At 28.8% G+C, this 17,089-nt stretch overlaps 1 protein-coding gene across 1 annotated transcript; it reads left to right on the top strand.

The window, feature by feature from the left end:
• Nucleotides 1-1,223: 1,223 nt before the first annotated feature.
• LOC107427104 (F-box protein At1g10780) lies at nucleotides 1,224-3,849 on the top strand. Its single transcript, XM_016037450.4, has 4 exons — nucleotides 1,224-1,400; nucleotides 2,197-2,939; nucleotides 3,089-3,369; nucleotides 3,467-3,849. Exons 2-4 carry the CDS (start codon nucleotides 2,198-2,200, stop codon nucleotides 3,701-3,703), a joined length of 1,260 nt encoding a protein of 419 aa, XP_015892936.2. The 5' UTR covers nucleotides 1,224-1,400; nucleotide 2,197; the 3' UTR covers nucleotides 3,704-3,849.
• Nucleotides 3,850-17,089: the final 13,240 nt, after the last annotated feature.

Here is a 17,089-nt window from a genome sequence, read left to right as displayed (position 1 = left end):
AGAAAATATTTATAACTCTTATTTTATCTTTTTTCCTCTAGGCGCAGGATTTTGGATTCTTTGATGTTTATATTAATGATTTATAAGAATTTTATTTGAAACATTTATAATATTTTAATTGTATTATTAGATTATAGCCGATTTATAAGAAAGTTCCACTAGATTTTTGATTCAGAATTCGAAGAAATTTTCCTAAGTTTAGCCGTTCCAATTATTTGAGAAATACTCTTAGAAAAATCTCTAATAAAAAACTGTACAATTTTAGTACAACATAGAGTTGTTGCACAGGCTGCCAAGCATGCCGTAATTGCATGCTAAAACTTTAAAAACATTGGTTGCTAGTCTCAAGTAAGGAATAATCTCATAACAGAAAATATGAGTAAATTTGAACAAAGATTTGTAGTAAATATTTAGGTTTATAGTTCATATATTGGAAGCCATGGTTGGAAAATTATCGACTAGCTATGTTTTTTTTTTTTTTTTTTTTGGGAAGCAAATCGACTAGCTATGTTATTGTTGTTTATTTTTCACATCTAAAAGTAGAATATGCATTAATAATTTAATTCTAGATTAATTGTACCAAAAAAATATATAATTAAAATTGTAGGGTAAGCACTTGATGGTTTTCAAATAATTAATAGCATCATATAGTAATAATAAAAATTAAGAAGAAAAAATACGAACTGTTCCGTTTCTATTATGAACATAGTTTTATTTATTTTTATTAAAAGTTGTTTTAGAGAGAGAAAAGAAAAAGTGATAATAATTCGTGAATAATCGAATGGGGACCACTCTGTGTGAGAGTCAGATTTGCCGGGCCATTATAAAACTTTGAGGGAATTCCGATGCGCTCACTGAAAATTTTAACCAATGAAATATTCAAAAATAATGTAAACTATTCAAAACTGGCTACGAAATTACCAAAATGGTCTAAACATTTTTCATGGCAAGATGATCAGGACCACTGAAAATCATATATATATATATTGTTAAATCATAGTGGGTCCCGCACTCCAGATCTAAAAAATAAGCAACACAAACAGTAGAATCCCGTAGCGCTACACCAAAAATTTTGTGCAGGTTGGAACGGTCGAAAATTCAAAATTTTGAAAAGGAAGCGGGCCTTTTCGCCTTCGCACTTGTGCATGTTTCTTTCGTGCGCTCTTTGGAAACAAATAAATAAATAAATATTAGTAAACATAAGGAAAAAAATAAAATATTAGAAAAAAAAAAATGTCCGTCTTCATGATTCAGCTTTTTGAATTTTGAAATTGACCCCTCAAAGACTGTTTGTATAAGATCCCCACCAGACGCACTCGCTCTTCCTCTCTCTCTCTCTCTCCCTACCATTTCTTCGTTTTGTTTGTTCCATAGATTCAGAACTACTTCATCTGTTGCTGGTACTTTTCCAATTTTTTCTTCTTTCTGTAATTTTTTATGTTCGATGTGCCCTCTCTTTTGCAAATTGTAAATTGCTTTTCATGGAGAATTATATCTAGCTTATTCTGTAGGGTTTTGTTTATTTTTTTACTTGTATCCTAGCTTGAAGTTTTTCGATCTAAGAAAGCCTCCTCTTACCTGGGTTTTGTATTTCCCAAGAATAAGTTTGAATCTAATGTGGGATCGTGTTCATGCTGAAGTATTCATATTTCTTTTGGGTTTTGTCTAATTTTCTCTTCTGTTAATAAAACTTCAGCTAATATATCTTTGTACCACATTGTTGATTTTATTTTGAAATTTCTATTCTAATGTTGCATTTTGATTTTTTTTTTTTTCCTTTTTTGAATGAACGCTACTGGATAGAATATTTCATGAAATATGATTTAGCGTGAATAGAGTTGCTATAGAATATCATGTGCACAGAGAGCAACTGGTAGAGAAAATTACTGTTTTTAACATGCAAATGTTGTTTTTGTAATGATATTGCTGTAATGGTTTCCTCTCAGTTCAAATCTATCCATGATTTCTTACAACGGGGCAAAAAGTTCCATATTTATATAACACAGACAAAAAAGTTACCATAAATAGTTTCAGATTTAGTGTTGAGAGAATTTGAGCTCAGATCTGTTAACTAGATAATCTTAACTCGAGTAGCAGTGCAATATCCATTTGCTAGTGACAAATTATACCTTAATAATCTGTTTTCTTTAATAATTTTGGTATTGATCACCACCTATTTGATTGTTGTGCTCACAGAATGGACTCAATCCCCGATGCTATTGTTCAATACATATTATCGCACATCAATAATGCAAGGGATGTAGCAGTTTGTAATTGTGTATCCAAGCGATGGAAGGATTCGCTGCCTTATATAAGGAGCCTCTACTTCCCTCGAAACTCCTTTGATAATCATTCTGGCAGGGATAGTCCTGATGAAGTTGTATGGAGGATGGTTTCAAGGATTTCTAGGTTAGAGGAACTTGTTGTGTATAGCCCATTCTCAGGTGCTGGCCTTGCTTCGTGGCTATCACTCACAGGCTCCTCGCTTTTGCATCTTGAACTCCGAATGGACAACCTTACTGAACAGCAGGCCTGCAATGAGAGCACCTCCAAATTGGATTGCATCAGCGCTGCGAACAACTTGCAATCTTTAAAACTTTGGGGTGTCTTAATGACCCGTTCCCCCCAGTGGGAAGCATTCAAAGAACTCCGGAACCTTGAAATTGTGGGAGCAAGATTGGAGGACTCTGCATTGTCAACCGTGCTACATGCATGTCCTAACTTGACCAATCTGTTGCTGCTTGGTTGTGAAGGAGTTAGATCTGTTTCAATTGACTTGCCACATTTGGAGAATTGTAAGCTGGACTTTTATGGATTAGGCAACTGCTCATTTTCTATGAAATCCCCCAAAATTCAAGTCCTTGAGGTGCAAGGCTGCAGTTGGATTCGGGTTCGTGAGACCAATTGCTTGCGGTGTCTTTCCATCTCCAATAATGCAGGTAGTTTATCTAATTGCAAGCTAGTTAATGAAATTAAAATCTCTCTGTTTCTATTTGTTTCTTTGTTAATTTCAAATAAACTACTTGGCCTGTTGATGTCTTAAATTAAAACTAAGTGACTTTATCTTTTGCTTCTTCAATGCTTTCAGGTAGAGTGTACATGGTTGATTGTGGAAAACTTATGGCTCTGGAGTTCTTATCCATTAGAGGAGTCCAGTGGTGTTGGGATGCCATAAGTAACATGCTTCAATGGGCAAGCGAGGTGAAGCACCTCTATATGAAAGTGGAATTCACTGGGGATTTTGAGGCCCTTCAACCCTTTCCAGAGATTGACTTTGTTGATTTTTTCAATAGCCATCCCAAACTGCAGAAGTTTGATATTCATGGAGCCATGTTTGCTGCCCTTTGTCAAAAGAATAGTTTAAAGAATGTAAGTAAAGACTATCAAATGACTGTTTTATGTACTTAACTCCAGGTCAGTATTATAATGTCAGATTCATATAAGTTGCTAATTAATCCGTTTACAGGTCGAAACCGGCTTTACAATCCCTTGTCTGGAGGAGGTGATCATCACAGTGAGATCGCCATTGAATGCGGAACAGAAAATGAGCACACTTGAGTCCTTTTTAAACTATGGGAAGAATCTGAAAGCAATGGTAATAAAGATTCTTCAGATGAAAAGCAGTCATAGCAGTGCAGATGATTTCTTTGATGAGATTTGCAGGTTTAGATACATGAATAGGAAGATTGTTCGAATAGAATAATAAATCTTTTCAGGAAGCACTTCCTCACTTATGCCTCTTGAGTCATAATCATTCAATTTGATTTCTCTAATTACAGCTTGACTGCTAATTTGTTTTAAAGTACGATATCATTCTTTACTGAATGGAACCATGAAATGCTTCTAATTGATTGTTGACTTTGGTTGGGATTTACTATTTTGTGCTTTTGAATTTGAAAGATATGTTCGTAAACTAGATTGAAAGACTCTCCATATAGTAATCAGTTAGGAGTGTGCTTAATAATTAATAAATATAAATTAAATATAAAAGTAATGAAATTATATTACAATTAAGTAGTTATTATTAGTGATGTTAGAATTGTTCTTGCAGTTTGCAATCTGCAATACGGTAGGTAGTTTGAACTTCAAGCTATTAAATTTCTCTTATTTTCACATTTATCAATTAGTTTTAACATAGCTTTCTGCATTTATTTTAATTAATTTTAGGAAAATTAACGTGTCTTGTTTAATAACCGACGGTGTGATCGATCTGACATTCATTTGTTTACCAAATAAATGGTAAATATCAATGTGAAAAAATCTCTTAGATGTGCGCCTATATTGAGATAACAGATAGTTATATTGCTCAGTATCAACATAAAGTTTATTTAATTAATATTATTTTATTATTACCTTTGTAAGATATGAAATTGTTAAGAATTAGCATGATCTTAATAAATTAAAAATGGGAGAAAAATAAAAAATAAAACTAACTGAAATTGATAGTAGTGTCATTTGGTATAATGTGTTATTATTATCATTATTTTTAATTTGAATGGTTTAACAACTGAACCGACATCATTTGATGATTTTCTAGTATTATTCTTATATTTAATTAAATTATCTAATAAATTATAGCTATCATTAAATAGCATTAAAAAATATTTAGTTAAGCATGCTATATATAATTATATTAAGAACAAACACATCACCAAGCGGTACCAATAAACTTTTTTTATCTTTCGTTCTTCATAGCAATAATGATTTTAGTATTTGTAGATTTTGGTTTAGTGGTAAAACCACTAATACTATTCCTTCAAACCTCAATCAAGGCAAAAATTCTCCTCAAATTGTAATAATAATAATCAAAAACAAACAAAAGCATTACTGATCCTAAAATAGAATTTATAAATCTCATCCCAAGAGGATCAACGTTTTGAAAAAAGCATCTTTGGGAGGAGTTGAAAAAAGACAAAATGATAATAATAATAATAATATAAGTTCAAAGACCAACAATTATCTATAACTCCATCCTCATTCTATACTACCATTATCTCACCTGCAACACAAACGAGTCCAAAGACCAACAATTATCCAGTTCAAAATCAAGGATATAAAAATCAATATCGGTAAAAATATTGAAGTTATAATTTCAAGAAAATATCAATGAATATATCGGTCTCGATGGAGATTTTGGAAATATATATATATATATATATATATATATGTGTGTATATATAACAATTTATAAGTAAATATGTGCTTGTTAGTACATATATGATATTGAAATTTAAAAAATATGATAAATATAATCTAAATACATAAGTTCTTAATAACTATGGTGATTGATTTTTATTCGTGTTAAAAGTGGAGAAGAGACTACAAATAATTAGTAATCAAATAGTGTATTTTGGCAACAGTGACACATCTACCAATAACTATTGAGTACAATATTTTTTTTTATATTTTCATAAAAATCTACATTTTTTTTTTTTTCAATTTCCATCAACAATTGTCAACATAATCAATAAGTACTGATAAGTTCGATATTTCTATCGATAGGGGGTGACGTATAATTTCTTTGGATATTGAATATGTCGATGAAAAAATGTTATCTCCTGTTATCAGTATCGAATATAAATATATATATATATATATATATGAAAATGTCGATAATATCATGGATATTCCAAACACCAATGTCCAACTACTTTTTAAATTCAACAAAAGAAAAGAAAAAAAAAAACCATTCTTTAACAAAAAAAATTGGTTAATATTGATTTAGTACTCTTTTAATTTAGAAACTTGTGTTTTGGATTCTCAAGTTTAAGATATTGTCATTTAAGACCTAAAATTTTGGTATATTGCATTTCAATTCAATTTGATTTTTTACCTAATTGATGATTAAAATATTGTTCTACCTTACCAATCCAAAATAAAATTTGGTAAACTTTACTGGACATTTTATTTTTAAGTTGTTGCCCCTCTAATTTGTTAGTATCCTTTAATTTACACTCTCATTGGTATATACATATTTTTTACTCGAGTAGTTAACAATTAATCCACCCTACTTTACTAATATAAAAATGAAATTTGGTCAAATTTATTACAATTTAGACCTTTTTATTTTAAATTCTAGCAATTTAGTTCCTTCAATTACCTAAATTTGCATTTGATTATCTTATTAACTTAGGCTCCACAATACCCTCTATTGACCGCAAATTCGAAATCGACTAAAATACAACAAATGAAATTTGAGGACCTCAATTGCAACATTTTAACTAGAGAGTCCAACAAGCAATCCCTTCAAACTAAAAGGTATTAAATTGGAACAACAAATTTCAAAATATAAGAAAGGCATACCAAAGGTATCACTAGGGCTATAAATTGTATAATAATCCGTATCAAGAAAATACATTGAGTTTGAAATTTTGGAGTTTGATCAAATTGGACTTTTAAGTAGGACCAATTTGACATTTCTTTGGAGCGGGATTTTAGCTTTAACTTTTATACCAATGTATAGAGCTCGTCAATAGAAGTTCATAGCCTAGTGGCATGTTCGATTTTGGGTTATCATTAAAAAGTTACGATTTTGAAAAATTTTAACATAGTATTTTATCTATATCCAAAATAGCCTCAAATTTTTATCCTGTAATGCATAAAAAATCTGTATATACATGGGAACCGTGCCTTCATTAAACAAATCAAAAAATAACATTTTTATCCCAAAAACCATTCAACAGACTCGAAACCCATGAATTGGGTCAACCTTACTCGAGGCTAACAAGGTCAATGGATTTTCATCGTCTTTCGACCACTGAAGTACAACTCATGCTAGTCACCACTCCTACCCACCTTCTGGCAATCTTTATTGTGAAATTTATGGATCTGATTGGCATAGACGGTGGCAATGATCCAGCTGGGTTGTTAGAGTTTATGTATTTTTCAATCATTTTAGGCCATGCCATACACCTGCCTCCCGTACCTTTCTCATTTGGATCCTTTAAGCTTGAATTGTGCTTCTGTTTGTTAAAATTATTTATAATTTGAGAGATCTATCAACATCAAGTTTGATTGAAACTTTGAGGAGGTTTTTCAATTACCGATTAGACTTTTGGACCAAGGTGAGTACACCAATGAATTCGTTATCTCGTGTGTTTTCCATCGACATATATTTTGTGAATTTTGAACATTCTTTGAATATATTTCATTAATGGATTTATTAATTAAATATTAGATAAAATTGGGCTGTATTTGGATAACTTAGAATCAAACTGAAGTTGAATTTGTTTAATTAGATGTTAATAGGATTTATTGGAAGTTTTAGTCTATAAAATTAGCCTTCAGGTGAAAAAGCCCAATTTTTTATACTAGATCCTAAAGATTCGCAGTATAATTTGATCAGTTGGTGTCTAATTTATGTAAGTCCAGAATTCTAGAAAGTACTTTTTAAGACATTTGGTATGCACCAAAATCTTGGGTTTGATTTGCAGAGTCTAAGGAATATTGTATTATATTATGGACACCTACGCTGAGTCTGTAGGCGATCCTATGGAGGAGTAAGAGTGGACATCAATGGTATCTGTAAGTAGTTTATGTTTTTAAATGATTTTGGGCATATTAGAATAATATATATATATATATATATATATGGTTTGAATATTATATATATATATATATATATATTCGTTTTAAATGCTTGTCGTATACATATATGAATACATGTTTTTATATATATGTGCATCATTTCATGTGACTTTTTAACAAAATTTAAAATGATTTTAAATTCTAATGAGTTTATGATGAACTTGAAACCTTAGTATTTAAATATCTTGATATTTGAATTAATGTTTTAGTCTTTTCGGAAAATAATTGGTTTTCAAAAAGAAAATTGGGAATTGTATATTTCAAAAAGAAAATTGGTTTTAGTTTTTTTTTTTTTTTTCAAAGTGCTTAAAAATAATTTATAGTAATATATAATTCACTATTTGTATTTTTGTTTTGGCATGAAATGGTGATTTGGAATTTTTAAAACATTTAAATAAATTATTAGGTTTGAATATTAAATTCTAGATTATGTTAATGTATTTGTTTGGAAAAAATGAAAAGTATAATTCGAAATGATTGTTTATAAATACTGCATTGGTATATATATTGCAGTACCAGTGGTTTTGTTTACTTTATTAGTTGTGCACTAGCTTATTCATTTTATATGTAATTTCCATATGAGAGAATGATGATTAAATTGTATGCTATTCTCTCGGAGTGATGATAAGTTATGTGCCACTCCTTTATGACCATAGGATTACAAGTTGTCATGATATGAGAGAATGATTATTAAGTTGTGTGCTATTATCTCAAAATGATGATGAATTGAGTGCCTCTCCTTCACAATCTTTGTTTTTTAGTATCTATTTACTGTCTGGTGTGTTTTGGGACACCTTACATCAACTGATAGCGGCTGGATATATCGTATGATACATTATATGATTCTCTTGCGAATATAGATATAATGGCGCTTTTATTATATTTTCATTATCGCTTCTATGATTATGATTATATCGTTTATTATCTACCATTAAATTTATGTTCAGTTGGTTATTAACATTTTAATTTTTTTAATTATGAAATATTTATTTTATGATATTGATTTAGGATATAAGTTGAGTTTCGTGAAATAGTTTTAAAAAGAGAAAACTTTGAAAAGAGCGGACATAAGGTCATGAGTGAAAAGTTTTGAAGTTAACTGATTATTTTCATATTGTTACTTTATCTTAGTCACTGAGCATGTCTCATAGTTGTATATTTTTAAATTGTTCCCTTAGATCTCAGATGACAGGTTGTGCATACTATGTTTAGCATCCTCATCATCTTTCTAATATATTCATGCTATGATATTCTCATCACTGTTGTACCTTCATTGTTGATGTATTTTTATTTTTCATGTACTTGCATTGGACTTGTCATTTATGTCATCTTTTTATTTTTATTTTTTTTGCTTTTAGACTTTTACTCTTCTTTAGATTACTATGATAGATTGACCTAATATGTATGACCCATTATATTATCTTTTTTTCTCTTGGATCTTGGGTTTAGTTACTTTTGATGTTTATGTTGATGATCTTGTGAGAATTCCGTTAAACATATTTATGATATTTTTTTCTGTATGTAACAACCTAACTCGAATAAGCACTTCAAATTTGAATTTTTTTGATTGAGTTTGACCAGAGTTGACAGGATTAATCGAGTGGTTCTACAGTTGATTTTTTGGCATAACTAGAGTTTTATTTTAACCAAGGCATCATTGAAAAGTACATGTCATCAAGAGTTCGTAGATTAGCAGCACGCCAATATTAGAGTTGAGATTAGAAAGTTATGATTAAATCAATGTGAGGTCTAGATTGATCGAGTAAGATCGAGGTTGACTTTTGATATCTTTGACTTATTTACCATCGTACAGTGCTCATCGACACAAATATGTAAACTAGCGATACGCTCAATTTGAAGCTACATTTAGAAAGTTATGGACTGTAAAGTTTTATAATTGTTTTATTGTATTAGACCTTCAAATAGTTTTTACCAAAAAATGTGTAAAGGAATGCTTAAAAATATCTATGATGGGTGCCATATGTTTCCAAATTCTTTTCTTTTTTCTTTTTCTTTTTCTTTTTCTTTTTCTCTCTCTTTCCCACGACCGGTGTCTCTCACTCTCCCCCCCCCCCCCCCCCCCTAACCTTATTCAGCTGGTTAATCATTGAAAATTGGCAAGATTCCTATCACCCATATGCCACACATGCTGGCCCTAAGGGACGGCCATCTCACGATGATCTCGATGATCAAATTCATGACCGATGACTATTGGATGTGCCCAAATCGAGCCAGGGAATCTGGCCGCGGTCATTTTAAAATTTCCAGTGATTTAGCTATTTTCCACCAGACCTAATCCAATTCATACTCTATCCCCTTTATTTTCACTCCTTGATTCTGAATATGACCTCCATTCTTCCCATTCAAAGCCATTTAGGAGTTACGATGATTTGAAATTTAGCCGAAATACTCTGGCCATTCTTCAATCACCGACAACGGCTTTTGTTAAAATCAGCTAGGTATCCTTAATCTTTATTTTACAACCTTTCATTTGGTATATAATTTGTCAATTATGGTTGACTATTTGAAATTTTATCTTTTTGAGATAATATTAGTAATTACTGTAAAAGTTGGTCTGTATTCCAAGTGACTAATGGAAGTTAACAAACAATTTGATTTCATGAAATTGGGTATGAGCAAAAGAATCCTAATTGTTGGGCAATAGGCCATTCGAGATCATTGTATAGCTAGACTCCTTGGCATCCATTTTGGAAATCTGAAGTAGTAAAAATAATTTTAAAATATTTTAGGTATGAGCAAAAGAATCCTAATTGTTGGGCAATAGGCCATTCGAGATCATTGTATAGCTAGACTCCCTTGGTGTCCATTTTAGAAATCTGAAGTAGTAAAAATAATTTTAAAATATTTAGAGCATCCTAATATATTTAAATGACGTTATTATTATCTTAATAATATTCATAATGTATGTTAGGCACCCAAATGGAACTGCAGCTGACGTTGCAATGCCATAAAGATGAGCAAATATCAATATTTTGAGTGATATATATTTTTCTAAATTATGTATTGGGGTAAAATATATATATATATATATGTGTGTGTGTGTGTGTGTGTGTGTGTGTGTTTATTATTAAAATTGGATTTAATGTGTTATTTAACAAATTATTATTATTTGTATATTTTATAGATTTATAAAAGTTTTATATGCTTATGTGTAATTAAGATAATTTCATTTATTGATACATTTATTTTAAATTCTAATCCATAGTTTTGTAAAATTTAAATTGTTGGTTTACGCTTGTTTAAATTTATCCAAGTATTTGCTTATATATGGAATTAGGAGCATTTTAGTATTTTATGGTTTTCTCTGCCCAGTTCTTGAATTGCAATGATGAAAATTGATGCTCACACTAATGGAATGTGTAAATATATTTTAATATATTCCTATAAGTATATTTATATGTATAATAATGATAATTTTATGACATTGGATTGAAGTGACTTCGTTTTCTTCCTAAATTAAATTGGACATAATTAAACACTAAATTATTTATTGGACTGGTTGTAGAACTAGAAAAAAAAAAAGTATTATTTATACGGTTTTTTTTTTTTTAAATGCTTTAGTACCTTAAATTTTGATTATAAATATGTATATGTGTACATGTGTAAGCTACATAACTATGTGTGCTATGTCATTTTCTAAATTATATTGGAGTTGTGAAAACATTTACCATTAATTTTAGATTTGGTAAAGTAATCATATTATTAGAATATGCTCTTTTATATGTGTGTGTATATATATATATATATATGTACATGATTCTATAAGATTATTTGCTTATTATTTATTTATTTATGTTAATTCAAAAGAATTGAGAGTTATAAAAATATTTAATATTAAAATGATTTTAATGCAGTATATTTCTTAAAATTATATTTAGGTTCTTAAAATTTTTTATTATTAATTATTGATTTTTAGGTAATACATAAATGGATAGAGTTACTTTTGATTTTGTGAAATATGTAAAATTATACATCATGTATAATTCTTATTGTTTTTATTTGTTTCTTATTTATTTATTTATTTAAAACATTTATCTATGATTTAAAAATGTAATTATGAAAAATCAATGCTTCCACATTTATATATTTGTATGTAACTATTTGGTTTTTAGATATGTCATATAGTACCACTGTTCTTGATATATATATATGTATATATATACATGTAAATTGATTTTAGTGTGCAAGCTATAATTGTTACTCTTTTGTGAGCGGTGGTAAATGAGGGTAGATAGGTATTTTGCAGTGATAGCATTAGCTATCCTTCCATAGCCAATGGGTGACAAATTTAGCCATTTCTATGGGAATCAAGGTAGAAAAGGGTAGGCAGATAGCTGCAATGAAAGCATGTCACCCTTCCCCTAGCAATAGAATGGCAGGTTATTGAATACCAGCAACTTTGGGACATTAAAACAGCCGTGTGCAAGTTTGTTTTTCTGCGTGCAAGTTTGTTTTTCTTTCTTTTCTATCAAGTGGTGTTTGGGACACCAAGTATCACTTGGCAGCATTAATATATCGTATGGTGCATTAGATATATTTTATTTTGATATATTATATACAAAATGTATCATACAGTACCGTGATAGTGACCCCATCTATGTCAACATGTGGTTGGATATGGACTGTGCCTATGGGAGGTTTATTATCCTATTTTTGTTGCCTACGCGATCAATGAATTGGATGACCATTATAGGCAATCACTCGTAATCGTTCTGGTAGTAGTATACCTACTAGCGGTTGATATTATTAGACTGTACACTACTACATCGTATAATATATCAGGTTTATTTTAGTTTAAATAATATATTTTTATACGAAGTATAAATGATTTTAATGTTTTATATTCATAGACTTATTCATACTTTTGATTAATGCTTTTATTTAAATAATCTTAAACATCAGAGTTTAATTATTTTATTGTACCATTTTTCTATGTTATCATAATTATTTTATCATCATCATCACCATCATCATCATTATCTTCAATATTGGTGTGAGTGTTGCATTTATTCTAATTAATAATTTTTTGGATTTGAAAGTGTGTGTGTAACCTAATTAAATAGTGAGAAAGTTCATACAAGTACTGGTGATAGAGATCCAAGTTAGCCTTCAGGCAAGTATTATATTTTTCTAGCAAATATCTCAACCTTCGTGTAAGTATTTCAGCCTTCGGACAAATAGTTCATTCTGCGAGCAAGCTATTCAAGACATTTAAAGGATTGTATACTTTCATATATATATATATATATATATATAAAGATATGTATTTACTTTGGTTTTGGAGGGTGAATATGCTATTAGAATTATTGCTACCATGAGTATCTTTATTATTATGGTTGTATAATTATCACTACTAGTATCACAAACCTTGGATGACACGTATTATATTTATACTTATATTTACATTTATGAGCTATATAAATATTAATGGCATGTCGCAACTTTGTCAGATTGAAGAAAGTTGGAGGTGTGAATGGCTATGAATTTATAAGAGTGTATCTCTTGTGCTGAGTTAAAACTTGAGAAAGAGTATGGCCATCCCAAGTTTTCAATATAAAACTCCAAGAGGGAAAATGTATTTATAATTTATTATTTATTCTTTTATATTGTTATTATCGAAATCCTATAAATTTGTGGAAATTTGTAGTGAGGGGATGAGTAATAAGGCAAATATATATATATATATATATATATATATTTGGAGTGAATTTTCCATATAGGAAATATTTTAGGAGTCCAATTTACAGGAGGGATGCTGTCATATTTTCTGTAGTATTTCCGATGGGGTTTACCCTAGTCGGGGCTATCTTAAAGTTTTATTAGGTAACTATAGGAGGGTCCTAGCACTGTACTATTGAGTTATATCTAAATTATGTGGAGGTGTAATTGGGTTTTCGATAGAGAATTCAATAAAAAAAATTTATATGGGACCACCTTGGGTGTCTGGGAAGGACCTGGAGGTGCTCTTATCAAATAGGTTTGAGTAACTCGTGATTGGCTTGAGCTTGACTCGATTTTATCTCACTTGAACTTGACTCCTAAAGAAAATGAGTCAAGCTTGAATAAGAAATGAAACTCATGAGCCAATATTAAATAATAAATTAAGCTCATGAATAGCTTATGATTAGCTCGAATTTGTCATTTGTATGCATTTATATAAATATTATTTATGAATTTAAGTACATTAAATATTTATAATACATAAACAATATTTTATATATTTTATATTTATAAAATTTTTAAAATTAATTAATTGTATAATAAAATTAATAGAATAACTAAAATTTATTAATTATTCAAGTTAAAATTTTTATTTTAAGAAAAAATATATAAAGTTTTTAAATTTTATAATATAACGAGTTGAGCCAATAATTTTAAAATTTTGTAAACTTAAGCCAAACTTGAGCACTTCTAAAATCATGCATGCTGAGCTTGATAATATCAATACTTGACTCGACTTGGTTTATTTACACTCCCAGGTATCACTTTCTCAATAATATTCCATAAAGTCCCATTAGTATAAATAAAAAAATGGTAAATACACTTTATTACCTTTTAACTTGGCTAAAATTCATTTTGGCGTCTTTATTTTTATTTTTACATTTGATATCTCCCAAGTTATAAAAATTACACATAATAATTAATCCAAGGTTTTAAACATCGATTTTTTCCTCGAAATTTTTTTAAAATTTTCATTTTTTTTAAGGGATCGATAAGAAATTTAGCTTCCAAATGGAAACGGATAGAATTTCTATAATATCCATCAAAATTTCTAAAATTTTGTTAAAATTTCCATCAAATATCCACATCAAATTCTTAACAATTTGGTTAAAAAATCCACAATATCTATGGAAATTTTTATGTAAATTTCCAAAATAAAAATTTTGAAAATATCTATGAAATTTTTTTATAAAAAAATTGAAAAGTATTATTGATGTTTGGTAAATTATTTTACCAAATTAACTTTAGTGATATATATATATATATATATTATATTTCACATTTTGATTGTCTTTTAAGTATTCAATGATATAAATAAAACGGAATGAATTAAATTCAATAAACTTGACAGATTCTATTCATGGGTAAAATATATATATACTTGCCATACAATTTGTACAAGATGGATTCATTGTTAATAATTAATTATATAAAAATGAAAAATAATAACATAAAATAATAACATGGAAATATAATATTATGTGTAATTGATATTGATAGTATTTAAATTAATAACATTAAGTAAGTAAAAAAAAAAAGAATATATTATACTAAAAATCAATGACAATTATATTTAACACAAGATCTTTATGATTAACATGTTAATAATTACATAAAAAATTATTAAGGAGATATTTTTTAATAATTATTATTCACATTTCACATCTTAAAATGAGAACGAGAAAAAGATCAATAATTTTCAATTAACTAAGAGTTCTATGAGTATTGAGATAATATTTATGAAATATAATATAATTGTAATAATTGTTTTGTCTTAATTAATAAATAATTTTATCGAATATTTTTTTTTTGTAAATTTTTATCAATAATAGTTTATTAATAATCATTACCGCTTACTATAATTTAAATTGAGTAAAAAAATATATAATATGTATTCAATATTTTCGCAATTTTTATAATTGATTTGATAATTGAATGATTAAATAAGTTGATGCTAAAATTTCAACAAAAATTTCTATTTTTTTAAATAAATCTATCATTTTTTGTGAACTTATATAGATATTCAATATTTTTTGATATTTTTATAAAAATTTCTATAATTTGAAACTTCTATCGAAATCGAAATTTTGAACGTTGAATTAATTAGGGCATTCATTTTTAAACATAAATCTTTTTTTTCCCTCATTTCTAATTTTTTTTTAACTCGTCCTAAATAATTTAAAACTCACTAGTTATAGGAAAAATAAATGAGGAAAAAAAAAAAAGATTTTAAGGGTCAAAATAGATGAACAATTAACATTTAACAGCTTTCCCACCAAATTGTGACTTTTTGATACCTAGAGAGTAAAAAAATAAATAAATAAATAAATAACTCTGAAGGATAGTTAAGTGCATTTAACCAAGAAAAAAAAAATTGTCATTAAAATGCTAACCCTTCACAGAGTATCTAGTCTCGATGAAAGCCAAAAGACCTTATTAGAAGCAAACGAGGAATAACATCAAAATTTAAAAAGAACCCGGAATATCCCAAAGAATCAAACCAAATAAAAATAAAATAAGAAGTATAGAAAAGAATTAACAACTTAATGGCAATATTTTCATCATATATAAATTAGCAAACAAACGCACATTTAGAAATAAGTTAACCCATTTCAAAAATGGCACACTGACCTATTTGCTTGCATAGCTACATTTGAAACTCTTACATGAGATTCTATTCACTATAAGAAACATGAGAAGTTTAAATTTCCATCATTTTCTTTTCTTGGGACAGTAAGAAGCAATTCCACCAGGAAAAATAAAAGTTTCCAAGAAGTAGGGAATTATACTAAACAGCTCTCTTAGTAGTAAAATCAGCTACTTTTTAGCCTATTTGGAACAAAAGAAAAATTACAGAAGCAAAAGAAGTCTTTAGATTTAAAATATCAACAACGAGAACATCAGATGGACGACATTTAGTATTATGAGAAAAAGAAACAAAAAACAAAAAGGACATTTAGAAGACCCATGCAACAAATCCTCAATTAGCTCAGCAGTATCAGATTCCATATTGATATTCTTATACCAAAGAGAAAGGAACAGAAAGCAAAGGATGGAATCCCGCAAAACATTCAACTAAAAGAACATAGAAAGCAAAGCATCAATCATGATATTCATCCAAAACTTGCTGTGGAATATTACCACCTAGAGACAAAGCTTAAGGTACTCGAATTTTGGAAACTCAAAAGTAGCTTCGATTGCAAACTTTAATAACCGCATATGGTTCATGTGTCTTTTTTGTCAAAACTAAGGAGCTTCCATGCTTTCCAAATCCTGCCAACAAAATGAAGAAAACAAAGGACATAGGATATGCTTTTATCGTTTTTCTACTTGTTGGAGATACCAAGACTTTTTTCCATTGAAACCAGCCCCAAAAATTAGTACGAACAAATACGATGAATTCTGAGGTTAAAAATTGGAAACAAACCACACTCATTTTACCCAACTACATATTTAAGGAAAAGTTGTTCAAGGGTTTCAAATTGCGATTTACAAATCGAATGCCATCGTTAGAAATTCTTGAAGCTCGCCTGTGAGTGAAGCCCGTGGTGGTCCCACATGGAAATGGACCATTTTAATTTGCAGCACTTGATTCTGCCCGATGTGCATCCATTTCAATTTACGAATAAGAACTGCTTCTTCTATTTAACTTTTAAAATGAACATTATTTAGGTACGTACCAAATAGATGAAACATGGGTTAATTCACTTTTAACTGGATGATAATTTACTGAAAATATATATATATATTTTAAAGAAAC

Source organism: Ziziphus jujuba, chromosome 9, assembly GCF_031755915.1.
Source record: "Ziziphus jujuba cultivar Dongzao chromosome 9, ASM3175591v1".
NCBI lineage: Eukaryota > Viridiplantae > Streptophyta > Magnoliopsida > Rosales > Rhamnaceae > Ziziphus > Ziziphus jujuba.
This window is presented reverse-complemented; position numbering and strand designations above follow the sequence as displayed.

Coding starts and splice junctions, on each gene's coding strand:
- LOC107427104 (XM_016037450.4), top strand. CDS start 2,198: ATGGACTCAATCCCCGATGCTATTGTTCAATACATATTATCGCACATC. Junction 2,940..3,088: donor TTCCATCTCCAATAATGCAG/GTAGTTTATCTA, acceptor CAATGCTTTCAG/GTAGAGTGTACATGGTTGAT. Junction 3,370..3,466: donor AAAAGAATAGTTTAAAGAAT/GTAAGTAAAGAC, acceptor ATCCGTTTACAG/GTCGAAACCGGCTTTACAAT.